Here is a 16,272-nt window from a genome sequence, read left to right as displayed (position 1 = left end):
TTAATATATATCATATATCTGAGCAGTCGAAACAACACAACTTATATCCAGTATATATCATTATTCCTAAATCAGACATTAATCATTATTACTACAGATATTATACATAATACAGCAAATAAAAATATATAACACAGTATGTATCATAATTAGTATTAATCTAACATTCCGGTAGAAGTGCTTCCGGAATACTACTTCCAGAGGACCTTCTTCCAGAATTGGGCTTCTTATCTTCCGGAAGAATGTCTTCCGGAAGTTCCGAAGTGCTTCCGGAAACTACTTCCGGAAGCACTTCTTCCGGAATTGGCCTTCGTAACTTCCGGAAGACCTTCATCCGGAAGTGGTCATTCCGGACCTTCCTCCTTCTGTGCCTAAAATTTCTTCCGGATACATTTTTTACTGTTTTTCTTCTCTAAAAGCTAACCGGAAAACGAAATAAACGCGTACCTCCGACAAAATAGGAACAACAGCCACTAATAAAACTTCAAATACGGAACACGGGACCACCAAATCTTCAAATACTTCACTTCACGGGACCACCAACAGACTGCTGAAGGGACCACCACCGAAACAACAGCAAACGGAAGAAGAAACAAAGCAAACGGAAGAAGAAAGAAAGAAAGCGCAGTAAAACACAGCCTGAAGACGTTAATTTAAAGAAATTTACACAAGGGCAAAATCGTCATTACATACGCATTAAAAAAAAAAACTAACTTCCGGAAGAAGCTTCTTCCGGAAGACAATGGAATTCTTCCGGAAGAAGCTTCTTCCGGAAACATTCCGGATGACGTTCTTCCGGAAATTGTCTGTGAGTATTTCCGGAAGACACAAATTATTCTTCCGGAAACTTTCCGGAAAAATTATTTCCGGAAACTTTCCGGAAGAACCTTCTTCCGGAAGAATAATTGCTGAAGGGCAGTTTCGCCACTTCACTGTTTGCTGGGTGCCCCAGCAATAATGCTGGGTGCACGTAGCAACTCCCTTAAAGTTTTTAACTTTGGGTCCAAATTAAATACAACTTTTTTTTAAAAAAAAAATCCAATTAAGTTCATGATTGGGTTTGGACTAAGCTAGTTTTGAACCGAGCTAGTGCAATCAGGTTCGGGTCAACAACTTCTTTATTAATTTTTTGAAAGAGAGTGAAATTAAGAGAAGTATAGGAGACTAAAAATAATCACTAATTCATTGGTATAAGCTTTTATATTTGATTTTGGGAAAGACTACTTACAAAGTTACGGTGCATGTTTTCAAATTACATCTTATCAATGAACCAATAAAATAAAAGATGTACCAAAAATTTGCATTTTGTCTTTTTTGAACTACATAGATTTAAGATGCTATGAGACCATTGGAATTTTAATTTGCTTGACATATAATGTTGATGAAGGCGACTCAGTTACAGAGTTACAATACATATTTCCAAATTATATATATATATTTTTTAGCTATGCATATTTTAAGAGTTAAATAATTATGCATTAATAGTATAAAATATTTTATATTACCATTCAATCATAAATTATTATTTATATAACTTTTAAGATAATTATTATAAAAATTAAAAATTTCATTGTAATATTTAAAATTATTTTATATTATGAATGTATGATATTTTTCTCATATTTATATTGTTATTGCATAGTCATGTATAAAAATTTTGAATAAATTTTTTTATACATGATCTACATTCTACAGTAGATGTGTTTTTCTTGAATTTTAGCCAATATTTTATGAACAAATTAAAAATATTAGAAACCTTAACATGACGAAAATAACAATAATTATGATTATATTTATTCTCATATTTTTCAAGAAACAACAATAATTATTCTCAGATTAAAAATTAAGAAATAATTTTATGTAGTATTAAACTAATATTTATAAATTCACATATACCTTTTTTTTATACTGTTGTAGAGTGTTTCATTTTACCATGGATTGATTTAATTAAATATTTTCGTAAATGCAATTCAAATATATGAAGATGGTATTGGTGGTTGTGGGTGATTTTAAGAGTTACAATCCAACTGACAATAGGTGTAATTCATGACAATCTTACACTTTTCATATTTTTTTTATAAGTAGTAAATTTTATAAATCTGGTCGTTTAATTAAGTATTATATATTTTTTATAACCACATGTGCCCAAATTTAGATAATTTCAGCATCTTGTTTTATGTGATCTAATTTCATCATATTATACATTAAAAATAAAATGGTACAATGAAATATTAATTATAAAATTATATATATTTTTGTAGATTTAATTTACTGCACAGTAATTTTTAATCCAATTTTACAAATGTCATTAAAAGATTAAGTTTGTGAAGACTTAATATTTTTTTTATGCAGTTGAAACCACAAAGTAGGAACTTCACCATTACAAGGATTAAATCCTTTAGTCAAAAGAACACTTTTCATAAGAATTAAGTCCGAAATCTTATTGTGAGTAATCTTGTATACACTTTTAAGTCGTGTTGACCTAACACACTTCCACTAAATCAAACCCCTCCAGATTTTGAAGATTTATATTTGATTTCAACAAATCATCACATTGATTTTTATACAACAACATTGCTGATTAATATCATAAGAAGACAGTGATGATTCCCAACGTGTTTTTGGATACATTGTAATATTGTATAACAAATGCACCTTATCACATCTTTTATGCATTTTTTAGGTTTCTATATATATAAAAAGTGTAATCTTATTAGTGAACATAGTGTGTTTAGAAAAGTTTAAACAAAACATAATGTAATTTTTTTTATTCTCATATTTTGAGGAAATGAATCAAATGACTTTCATTTTTTAAAGAAAATTTTACATTTCAATGATTTCATAGACTCAACAGATTGAATCTTAACACAACATATGTGGAAATAAACTCTTACAATATTAAGGATCACTTTTGGTTTGTTACATACACATAAAGATTGTTCACTCTTCACCTATCCCTATTTGAATCTTTTATCCTACTACATAATTACATAAAGGCAAGTCAAACTGTATGTTGCCGCCGTATTTGAAAAATCTATAAGTTGAGATGTTAAACAGAAACATGACTACTGGGCCACACCATGTAGGCTTTAAGGCCATGTACACCTCAACTTACTCATAAGTGACAATACTTGCTAACGCGTCTTTTTGTAGATAACACCTTTATGGACAAGATTGCCATTTCCAACACATGCAAGAGGGATTGGGGAGGGTTGACTTGTAAATTATTTTCAACCCACCTAAGAGAAGAGGCAGAAGGATTTTAACTGATATATCAATGCAACATTAATTTGATAAATAATTCAGAATATGCGCTTAGATACAAGTTCACCCAAAAAAGCATTCTGTACCCAAAGATACAAGTTCACCCAAGTGATTCAGTGTCTGGCAAAATACAAAACAATGACTCTTCTCATTAATGTAAATATTATGATTGAAATATAGTACATCCCAGTGACGTAAAAACTACATCCAATTACATTAAAATCAATTCTACTTGCCTTTAAAACAAATAGATCTGAAGAGTTACAAAAGAAAATTGAGAACTTAGGCAATGGAAGTGTTCTTCTTGAACCCTAAGAAATGATATTGTGCTTTGCAGTGCTAAGCTCTAATGGTGTGAGACTGGAAGGTTATCTTCATCGGTAGATATTAAGAGCTCATCGATGCTGGCAATAGTAGAGAGGTTCATCTACAAGAACTTTAAAGCTCAATTTAGTAAAATACAAAGTCTACAGGCGAAGCTCTAACGAAAATATGTAGCTTATAATGTAGTTTATGTCATTTGGCGGTAAATACAATTATGAATGTGATGAGTGAGTTCCAAAAAGTTTGAAAAGATATTACACGGTTCTAAATGGTCAACCGTTATTAATTAGGAGTTAAATAAGCCGAGAGAGGCTTCCTTCGTTTCATTTGGATGTTGGATGGGCCTGCATTCTGGCTTTGCAGGCTGCGGTTGGGCCGAACCCTAGTTCAGAACAGTTACCACCTCGACTGCAATGGATAAACCCAGAACTGCAGACAAGAATAGCACCAGAAAGAACTGCATTCATAGTTACAGCTCTTGCTACAGAGGAAGGTACATACATGACTACAAAACTATGATTCCATCCCATGATTTGTGCCAAACCAGCACCATTTCCCAAACACAAACAGGACAAAGGAGAAAAGCAGTATAGTAATATGGAGAAACACAATCTCACAAACGCACAGCGAAATTCAAGCAGAGTAAACAAAACTAACCACAAGAGATTTCATTAAACTACCATCTCAGAATAAGCTTCATAATCTAGAATTTAAGATTAAAGAGTTTAAAGTTCCCACAGTATAACTTCATCCTTGCAGCTACATACATAATAGTAGCATCAAAAGCAAAGTAGTAACCTAAAGCATATGTGATCTGGAACAATCATCACTGTTCAGAGATTTATTCTATAAACAAAAGAATGAAACTATATTTCTGAAATTTCAAAAGCCACCAAAACCATCCATCCATCCATCTATCTCGGATGTATCCTAAGCAGCCAACAACAGAATGCCTCTCCCCAATCTCAACGCTACCTCTGCCAAAAACCAAATCCAAAACAAAACCCAAAATTAAATCCTTTTTTAAACCTCAGATAACAAAATTCACAAAAAAGCAGAGTGTAACATTCACATACCTTGCGAGTCTCAGCATCATCGGGAACCTTGTAGGAATCGGCACAAACCTCCGACAACCACTGGCCAGGGAAAAGGGTCTGCAGTCACAACAAAAACCAAATTCAAAAGTTTTGTTTTTGTCCGACACTGAGAAAACAACATAAACAAAATCGAAAGGCTTTAAGGAAATAATAGTAAAGATAATGAAATCAGCATACATCCAATTGCTTCTGCACATTTCTGGGCCTCTTCTTGGGCCTGCGGGGAGGCCGGTGGCCCACCATCCTCATAAAATCCTCCTCAATCTCCTTCTTCGCCAGCATCAGAGAAAACTTCACCGCCCGCCGTTCCTCCTTCTCCGGCGACCCTCTCAATTTCGGCGACTTCATCCTCAACGGCGACCCTCCACCGCCCCTCCTCTCGTCAATCCTCACTCCTTTGCCTCCGGCCGCCGGAGCCCGCCGAGTCCGCAGATTCCACGTCCTCACTCCACTAACCGGCGGCGGCGCCTCTTCCTCCGGTTGCGGCGGCGCGTCGTTCATCTCGACATCATCATTGTTGTATTCCGAGACCTCCTTGCCGAGAATCGCGTCCTTCATCTTATCGGCCTCGGTCTTGAGATCAAGCATGAGCTTTTCCCTGACGGCGTCGATCCCCTCGTCGCCGAAGAGGAATCGCGGCCGCGTGAGGCGCGTTCGGGTGTCGGCATTAGTGAGCGGCGGCGAGTCGAATTCGCGCGGCGCTGGAGATCGGCGATCTTCAGTGGAGGAGTCGGAGGGGTGTTTGGTGCAGCGGAGGTGGCGCTGACTCCCCCACTTCAAACAAGGCAACATGAAATTGTGAAGAGGCTTCGATCTCTCGGGTCCCATAGCCATGCTCACTTCTTTCTCCGAACACGTAAACACCATTTAACCCCCAAAAACAAAAACAAAAAAAAAGAAAGAAAGGAAAACAGCGACGAGTGTATTATTATTGTTATTCAGAATCAGCAGAGCCGAGGCGACAACTTGCGAAGCTGACAAATTGAAGAAAGGAGAAAGACGAAAGCTTTCGGTTTGGTGTCGCGACTTTCGCCTCGTTGCATACTCGCCGGGAAAAAACGCAAGCTCTCTCTCTCTCTCTCTTTTTTTATAATTTATAAGTGAGGAAAGAACGAACAAAGAAAAGAAAGAACGAAGCCAAGCGAGGCGGTTTTAACGTTCGGGTTTTCGCCTTCAAGGCCTTCTAGGCTCCACGCTAACCTGCGCCAATGGTGCGTACGTGCCTGCTTCCCTCTTTTTTCCCGGGTTATATGTACATACCTCGTTTTTATTTTTTTTAATTGCCACTCAGCGGTTGATTTTCACGATTTTTAAATGATCTGATTTGATCCAGACCGTTCGTTTTTAAATGGTTTTATTTCGCTGTGTTGATTAAATATTATTAAAATAAATAAATTGATTTCCGTGTGGTGCTAGGTCAACCGGACCATTGATTTTGGGTTCTTCATGGTCAAGGATTTGAAAGGATGAGGATTAATACCATTACGAACGAACATTATCGTTGTTGGTTAATTAACAATTTACCAGTCTGGGTTTAATTTAAATAAAAAACCTACTGTACATCAAAGAATGACAAGGGTCACCCTTTTAGTGTTCCACATCTTCAATCGATTGAGTAGTTTGTTTCGTGTGTGATGGATGGATTTGGTTTATAATTATTATATTTTTCTTTGAAGAATATGTATTCGGAGGCTTTTTCTAATTATTGGTTTTTTTAAATGGCAAGGAACATTTGTAAATACTATTTTAAGTATATATTAAAATATATAGTTTTTTACGTGTAGATAAAAATGAAAAACTTGTATGGTACTAAATATTTAATTTAATCAATTTTATTTATACTTCAAGGGTGCCTCATGACTGTTAGACAATATATATATATATATATATATATATATATATATATATATATATATATATTTATATATATATATATATTTTACTATATATATTTATAATAATATATTTTTTAACATATGATAATAATAATAATGATTGTGGTTCTTTCCATATGTTTTTTTCAAAATTAAATGTCACTTGTTAAAACATGCTTTCTTGATAATGGGTTAATAATTCTAAAATTAGTTTAATGTAAAATTTACAAATACAATCCAAAATTATAAACAACACTAATATGATATTAACAGTGATATATAGAGATAATTAAAATAACAATTATTTTTCATAGATATAGATATCGATCTTATCCTTTACTTTAACACATTCTTTATAATAATGGTAATGGTCACAATAATATATTTTCTTATATTTTAAGATAATAATTAGTATATTTTTATATTTTTATTTATTAATAAATATTAATTATTAATTATTATTTTTTAATGAAAAAGTTGAACCAACGAATAAAATATTTTTCTACATTATATTAATTAAAAGTACGTCTAGTGTGATATCCATACCTACCATGTAAATTTCCTTTCCATATATTAAAATTAAAACACTTTCAAAAAGTAAATTAAAATACAAATAACTGCAACTTGTATAATAGTAACATGACAAGAGTAGTAATGATATTTGATAGTTAAATAGCGAAAGCAATGACGATAACAATACATTTTTTATTATATATATTTTAATTATAACTGAGTTTTATAATAAATAAGGATTCTATTAAATCATCGAACGGATGAAACGTTAATTTTTTAGTATTCTAATATTTTTTTTATCATTTAGTATGGTAATATTATATAACATTGTAATGCTTTCTAATAAATATCAGCACTTCCCTTCCCTCTTTATTTTTATTGAACTTTAACTTTGCACCCTACTTTCTATTGTTTGTCACAGTGTTTGATATAACATTATATTTATTTTTGTTGTATATTGTATGTAGTTTATGTGTGCTAATAGTTTAAGAAATGAAAGAAAGGAAGAGCTTATGGGTTAAAACCTCCCCTCAATCACATTTACATTGTGACTAAAAATATAATTTCATTAAAATATTATTAAATATTAATTGTCACGTTATATACTTAATGCTATAGAGATTGAAAATACAATTTAACTTAAATGTATTATTAAATATTAATTATTACATCGTATGCCTGTACTATGTTGTAGTTAAGTGTTACAATTTTATAAAATTGCGAGTTTTACAGAGTTAAGAAACTAAATTTGGAAAATTAAAAGGAGACCAATCATGAATTTAATATAATAAAGAAACTAAAAATGTAACTTAGTAAAAAAACCTTAAGAAAATACTCCAAACTAAACAATGCAAACTAAAATATTCTAAAATACTTTCAAAATATAACAATTCCTGAACATGATAAGACTTCTATCACAAGTACGCAACAGTGAATGGTTGTTAGCTCACATAATAATCAAATATTCTGAGTAATACCCCCTCTTACAAATTAGGCGTTCACATATAAGTGAAATGAGTTCCTAAATCCTAATATTTACCTTGGTGAAATTCCAAAAATAGAAATAATAACAGGTAGTTTTTTTTCCTAAACTACAAGTATTTTTTATTAAAAAAAAATCTTATTTAAGTCATATATAATTATTATAAAAGATAAAATTATTGTATTTAAATATTACAAATGTATTCAAAATTTAAAATAAATTTTTTAATTAAACTAAAATAATCTCACATTAATTTATTCACATAAAATCTGAATATGATATTCATACTTGCATAAGTAATAACTCTAACACCTGTATTATTTTCAGTTAGGTACCTGAATGCCCATAAATTCCCATACTATTATACTTATACTGTTACCTACACTTTAATTATAAAAAACTTATATATAAATATTGATTGAAATACAATAGGAATTAAATTAAAATCCCCTTTAAAATCTTTTACAAAACATAATCATATCTTTAAGCAAAAAAATATCATGATCTATCTTATAAGGTATTTTTAATTAAAAATGAAATCTATCTTTTAACAAATAACAAACATCATCTCTTTTATGTTCGATTGATCAAGGAATGTGATATATTTCTTAATAATAATGATATACTTGTATCCATTAAAATTTGTAACGAACTATCCGTTACACGAGTCTACACCCATTGCCATCCTATGGCTAAAACTATTATTAGGTAGTTACTTTTCTTTTTCTTTTTTTTTTATGGAAATTAGGTAGTTACTTAAACTATCAATTATCCATGAGCCACATTATTATTACTATTATTATTTTTAAATATAGATTTATCAGTATTTTTCTTAAAAATATAGATCAAATAAAATTATTTTTGTAGTGATATTAGAATCTATGACGTTATATATAAATATAATGTTCAATATTTTATCATTAAGCTAATCCTAGTAGTTAAATTACAAACTAAGTTAATGAATTTCTTTTAGATATCAAACAAAATACACAAGAGAAATTATATAAAAATTGAGTTCTGTAAATTTATATCGAGTTGAAGTTATTAAAAAAAAAAAACGAGCTGAAGCTGCTGAACCTTATCGGCCTTATCAATATTTCTTATTTTTTATTGAATGTAATGTACATTTTTTTTCTGCCAAAAGTCATGCGCAAGTAAATTGGTCAGGTTTAAGTTGGAAACTTGAAGTCCTCGCGGTTAGCTTATAGCCAATAATTATTGGTTTAATTATATTCTTAGTCTTTAAATTTGAGGTGAATTTAATTTTGGTCTTTTAAATTTTAAAAAATTATTTTAGTTGTTCAATTTTTTTTTATAAAAAATATATAATTTTAGTCCGTGTACTTTTTTAAGGACTAAAAATAACTTTGGAAAAAAACAATCTCTCAAATTTAATTTTTAGGGATTAGAAACACGTATTTTTAAAATTTAAGGGACTAAAATCATCTTTTTAAATTCAAAGGACCAAAATCAAATTCATTCTAAATTCCAGGGACTACAAACATAATTTATGACAAATATCAGTAGTTTATAGTGGATACTTTTTCTGATCAAAGTAAAAAAAATATTAATATTTTTTTATCGCATTAACTTATAACCTTTCGTTTCATACACTTTGAAGCAATATTTGAGATCTATTTATAGTGGCTAAAATTAGACTCTCTTTTTTTTTAATTATAAAGATTGAAATAATTTATTTTCAGCTTAGGAAATTCCAAATTTTAAGAACTAAAAACATAAGGGTTAAATAAACTTTTATTCGGAAAAATTAGCAAGTATATTTCTATACTCACTACTTTTGTTAGTCATATCTGTTTTTATCATATCCTCTCTTGTATTTAGGAAGTTATTTTGAATGAAATAATATGAGATAATTATTGTAAAAAAAAAAGCTTTTAGTCCCTGCCAAGTTTTAGATTGTGTTTTAATTTCTGTATATTTTACTTATTTTCAATTTATCATTTATTTTTATTGTTCATAAATGCTTGGGAGGGACTAAACATGGAAAATAAAAATAAAATAAAAGATTAAAAATGGGCAATTTAAAAAAAAAAAGACAAAAAATCAAAACTTATTTGATCCAAAAAGGTGAAATAAGTTAAAGTCATATGCGACTAAAATGGGTTAATGTTTTAAGCGAAAGGCACCATTTATTCGAGTTTGAAGAGGTTAGGAGAGCGATTTGTTGACGAAGCCGTCAAAGGATCTGCGGAATGTAAATGAAAGGGAAAGAAAAGAAGCGCTGGGCAAATCCCATGTGGTACGTTATAAGCTCTTTCCCCTTACATTTTTATTTTTTAACTTATGGACTGAAATTCCTTTTCCATAAACACGTGCTGATGCCATATGACACAAGTCACAACTCATAACTCCACATAATGAAGGATTCAGATCAAGAATATGTCTTGCAAACAAACAAGTCTTCTCAACCTTACCGATTCATGATGGTGTCGGCCACACGTAACCCAAGCTCACCAATAGCCCGCGACTACCATTTTTTTCTCTTCTCCTAAGTCTCCTTTCAATAATATTTTTTTATCAGTAAATATTATATTTTTTTAAATATTAATTATTTTTTTAACCAGTTATCTCTTCTTCTTCTTTTCTTTCATTATCTTTTTCCCGAATCAACCTTATATCTTCTTTATATTGACAACAAAAATAAATAAAACCAATCCGTTAAATATAAAATCTTCTTTTATGTAAGAATTTTGTTTTGAAAAAAGGTCTGTATTTTCAATAGAAAAACTGTTAAAAACATTTATGACTTATATATAAATAAATCCTTATTGCATATTCTAAAGGTCTAATTAGTCAATTGAATAATTTGTATGAATTATTATAAATATCTTTAATATCTATTTGATTGTTACATATAAAGAAAAAAAAACTTAAAACATCTTATTCTATATTATAAACTATAATTACCATGCTTGAATAAGTGGCATGCCCTGCTGGTTTAAATCCCAAAGTTAGTGTGCGATTGAATTGGTTATGAACAGATAAAATTGTTAAAAATTGGCTGTTGGATCAACTTTAACGGTTCAACGAAAATCATAATTATTTTTTTACTAATTGATTTTATTTGTTATTGTTAAGTTCAAATTGGTAGTTGCTAATAAATTTTATTTGTTATTATTAAATTTAAAATATTATGATGTATTAGATTTATTTTCATATGTAATTTACTTTTGTTATATGTCAAGACTTATGACACTTTGAAGATAAGTTTAATTTTAACATTATAAATTTATGTGTATGTTATTTTATTTAATATTACTTAATATATTATACAAGTTCTTTGAAGATAATACTTTATTAAAATTAATTCCAGTTCAATTTAACTTTAATTGAATACTTAAACTTTGAATCAATGACTTTGCCGATTCGATTTCCAATCCTCAGAATCTCAACCTTGTTATTATCTATTGATTAGCTATTCTCAATATTTTCTCTTTTCTTTCATTTGAATGTACTTTCCACGTACCCATGCAACTGACAAAAAAAATTCCCTTCACTCATTTCAAACTATTCTTATCTTATCTTTACTTGTATGCTTAATATTTTTAACCAATAATCTATTTCAACATATTATCTTTTTATTTCAATCTCTAAATTGAATAATATTTTTTTTTTTGAATTTCAACCGTTTTTAAAACAAATGATCAATATTTTAAAAAAAACTATATATCACGATTTAAATTATTCATTGTAAATAAAAATATAGTTGATGTTTTAAAAATATTTATTAACTATGATTTAAATTATAATAAAAATTATAGATTAAAATATTAGGTTATTATAAATTTTAATAATATAAATAAAATATTTGACCTATGCAATACACATGACCAAAATACTGATACATAATTATTGACACAATTATATTGTGAAATTTAATCACACAAACTGCAAACATTTTCATTAAACACCGTATAGCTCTATAAAAATAATTGCCAGATAATATCCTCCAAAAACATAGTTGTCTCAAATATTAATAGTGACCATTCAGAAGTAATGTAGATTATGTGTATTTGTTTTTCCAATACGAAACAGAAAAATACGCCTTAGCACAGCAGCTCGAAGAAAAATATACATAGGTGAAGTGAAAGTAACTCGAACGAAAAAGTTAGTGTAGTATTTTGGAGGGAAAGGGTACCCACGACACGAGCACGAGAGCTTCAACGGCTAGTTTTGCACATTCCTTCAATAGAACCGACCACGCCTTTTACAGCTTGGCTCCGATCTCCCACCTTAAAGAACTCTCTTCAACTCTTCACAATTGCAATTGCAAATGTCTCACTCCCAAAAATGCCCAGAAAAATATCACTCCATCTCCCAAGACTCTTCCTTTTCCTCAAGAAACTCGTGAAGCGCCAGGAGTTGAAGCTCCTGAGGCACTATGACTATGGAGAGTACCAGTTCTCCGCTTCGAGCACTCCTCTCATTCATCGTTACCATCGAAAAGAGTTCAAGAACAGAGCACGAAGTTGGGTCTCTGATTGGTAGTGCTGGGAATGAAGTGAAGGAAGGGGAATGCCAGCTGGCGGAGGGTCTGCCAAATGGGAACTTCCAAATTGAAGATGGGTTCATAGGAGCAGAGGATGAAGGCGAAGAAGAATCGGTGGATGAGAAGGCTGAGCGGTTCATTGAGAGTTTCTACCAGCAGATCAGAATGCAGAGGCAGGAATCCCTATAGCTCTTCTCTTCACATTCACATGTGCCGCACCGCTTAATCACTTTTGTCTATGCTTTCATTTTTTGACAAATTGTGGAGCTTTTTTTTTTTTGTTGAAATTAATTTTGTATTTTTCAATTCTAACATTCCTCCATTTTTTGTTTTTTCAGTGATTGTTTTATTTGTTTTTCTTAATTACTTCATTCGATCTTTGTTCCCTGAGGACTTAGGATATGTAATAAATTTCATAAACATTGATTTTTATAAAAAAGATGTTCATGAGAGTAAGTTTTTGGTGAAGCAATCATGAAATAGAGAGTATTTTTTATAACAAATAAGGTTCAACATAATTAGTAGGTAATTAAATTTTTTAAGCATGATAATAGAAATTTGATTTTTTTATCTTGCATATATAAAAAATATTTTATTAAAAAAGATAAATTGTATTCTAATGATTTCTACAGCTTACTTCAAACAAATAAACAAATGTTTATATAGGTGCTGATCCTTACAAATTTTGTCAGACTCACTTAGTTTTATGAAATAGTGATAAAATGTAAAGATGAAAGGTTATTTGTTAAACTTATTTAGTAAAAAATTCAGTGTTATGAAATTGAAGAGACAAGTTACTTAAATTATAAGATGTAGATATGAATAACTTTTAAAAGTGTGAAATCCGTTTAAGAATATCAAAAGTAAAAAAATGAGTTACTGGAATAATAGAAGATATCCTACCTAAGGAATTTTCTTTTTATTTGACTTGATTATAAAATCAGTTTTATTACCAATTTAGTAAGTATTATTATAGGACAAACCTAGGCATTTAAATGAGAGAATATATTTTTTACTGGTTTAAATTAAGATTGTATCAGACTCAAGATTTCCTCTAAGATCATATCAAAATTGTGAATATAAATTCATGTTTCTCATGCATATATTCTAAAACCTTCTGTAATTATATTGCATAACAACAATATATTATATTATGCATTATTATGTAAAAAGATTTAAGATCTATTTTCTAAAATTTCTTTCAAAGGAGACAGAATGAATGGACACTTGCACCCGCAAATTGATGGGCTATATGATAAAGTTTTATTACGTTTGTTCTTTTTTTTTTTCGGGCTGGCGATTGTGTTTAAATGTCATTGTTGCCTAACTTTTCCCTTCTAAATAATATGAATCGGAGCAAACGAAGGAACCCACAACTTGTTATCACGTTGTTTTGTAGCCAAATTATATTTATATGCCCAGTTGTTTTTCATTTAGAAAACATCTAATCTTATTATTTGGTTAGCTGAATTCTTGAAAGGAAAGCAAAAATAAAATGAAAATGAAAAAAAAAACTACATAGTAAAATTCATAACGATAGTCTCCTTTGCTGAGCATGGCCTACCCACCGGGGACCACTTTACTAATTAAGAAAGGGAGATATCATTACAATCCCAATATTATAAAAGTATGATGACTACTTACCTAGTTACCTTGGAAGGGAAAAAGGAGGTGATGTCCCTTTATACTTATTCTTCAATCAACTTCAAATGCTACTAGGTTAAACTTGAAAGTTGAAGTCTCTTTCACGTACAACTTTATAAGATTGACTGATGATCTCAGATTGAGATTAAAATTGAAGAGGCCCAAGATCCTGTCCAAAATTCAAATATAGAAATTTCAAATCTAACTCAAAACTAAATACAAATATAAATATAAATTAAAAGTTATATAAAAATCTAATTAAAGTTAATATATATTTTGAAAAAAAAAGTTTAAATATATGGAAATGGAATAAGATATTTTAATATTAACAAACAAAACAATATAATCAAAGTAAAAGTTTCTAGATCAAGATCAAGGCATGTATCAAACTCGATCGATTTCTCTTTGTACCAAAATCCACCCTAGATTCTACTTTTGTTCAACCACAAGTATCTACGTTACATTTTAAAAAACCAGCATTCGAATTCCTCCGACTCAAATTATCAACCTGATCTGCTGAATCCATGTTGATACTACATGCTTTTTTGACATAAGGGACCTACCGGGCTAAACATAATATTTTTAGAGGAATCAAAATAAAAATATTTTTTCAAAGACTAGAAAGATATTAAAATTGTGAGAAAAGTAAACTTGAAGTTCGTTTATATTCGTTATTTAATGGTTATGGAACGGAAGATGGATAATTGGATATATATGACTCATCATATAAGATAAAAGAAAATATATAAAAATATGGAAAGAGAGAAAATGAAGGTTAGCCATAGTTGACAACGGATGGGTCTTTTAATAAGAAAAGTTGATATCATAAGAGTATGTTTGGATAGAGAATTTTAACTGAGGAAAGTAATTTATCAGAGAATTTGAATTTTTGTAGTCTAAAATTCATTGTTTGAATGTTTTTTGTGAAGAATTTAAAATTTTAGAATTTTAAAATAGAATTTTAAATAATTAAAAATCTGAAATTTCAATTTTCTTCTAAAAGGTGAGAAATTGAAATTCTCTTCTTACCATCTTCTTCAAGAGACACCGTATGAAATTGTAGAACATCAATTGAGTCTGAGCATAGAGGAACACGTATAACTAGCACACCAATCATATATTTTTTTTCATTCATTTTTTTTCACCTTCATAATTTTAATTTTTTTTATCCAAACACAAAATTTTGAAAATAAAAGAATTTCAATTGAAGTATTTGAAAATTTTAGAATTTAAAATTTATCAGAATTTAAAATTCTTTCATTCAAACACACTCTAAATGAATTGTCAAGTTTGTAATAACTAGTGTGTATAATAAATGAATGGCCCGACTTTAATATTAGCAATATATATTTAATATTTAATAAATGAATGGACTTTTAATATATATAAATTTAATAAAAATGAATGAAATCATGTTGTATGACAAGATGGACTCTACAAGGAAATCTTTTATCACATTAGCATTCTTATTGGCTTTCTGTGTATCATTGTCTGAGGTTAGAAATCATAATTTATTCCCATTCTCTATTTCAACTGAATCTAATGAGTCAATTTCCTCTTATTCATTCCATAGTGATTTTTCCCTTAACCAATTTTATTTTCATATATTTGATTTGTTACATACAAAGTTGTTCTTATGCCCATGTATTGTTTGTGTGTGCATGTAGATATGAGTAAATCTAAAGCACGATATTCTCAATATCTTAAAAGAGGTACTCTAATAGAGACTCACAATGTAAATATTTTTGTCCAACTTGTCTGAAATGTACTTCCGCGAATGGAATGTGTCTATGCAATCCATTCGCGCAATATTCATAGGCGATTAGGATTAATTTGCTCTCCCATTTGAGTATGGGGATATTGTGATGCAATCACAAAGAATGAATGAGAATAATGAAGGATATAATCCATAAGGAAGAATGTAAATTCCAAACATTACCTTATGAAGGGTAAATAAAAACTTGTTAACATTTTCCTTAATCTTCCTTCACTAATACTTACCCCATATTGACTTTGTTTAAATTAAGATAATAAGTGACAAAAAAAGTCGATTATCACCATAAA

At 29.8% G+C, this 16,272-nt stretch overlaps 1 protein-coding gene across 1 annotated transcript; it reads right to left on the bottom strand.

Annotated features, from left to right (window-relative positions):
• Positions 1–4,272: 4,272 nt before the first annotated feature.
• On the bottom strand, positions 4,273–5,896 carry LOC100779683 (uncharacterized). The gene is made up of 3 exons (XM_003535673.5): positions 4,863–5,896; positions 4,665–4,742; positions 4,273–4,565 (listed from the first exon to the last, which is right to left on the bottom strand). The coding sequence occupies exons 1-3, from the start codon at positions 5,550–5,552 to the stop codon at positions 4,560–4,562; spliced, it is 774 nt and encodes a 257-aa protein (XP_003535721.2). The 5' UTR covers positions 5,553–5,896; the 3' UTR covers positions 4,273–4,559.
• Between the last annotated feature and the right edge of the window lie 10,376 nt (positions 5,897–16,272).

The sequence above is a fragment of the Glycine max genome, chromosome 10, assembly GCF_000004515.6.
Source record: "Glycine max cultivar Williams 82 chromosome 10, Glycine_max_v4.0, whole genome shotgun sequence".
Lineage (NCBI taxonomy): Eukaryota > Viridiplantae > Streptophyta > Magnoliopsida > Fabales > Fabaceae > Glycine > Glycine max.
Note: the sequence above shows the minus strand (reverse complement) of the source record. Positions and strands in the feature narration are given on the sequence as shown.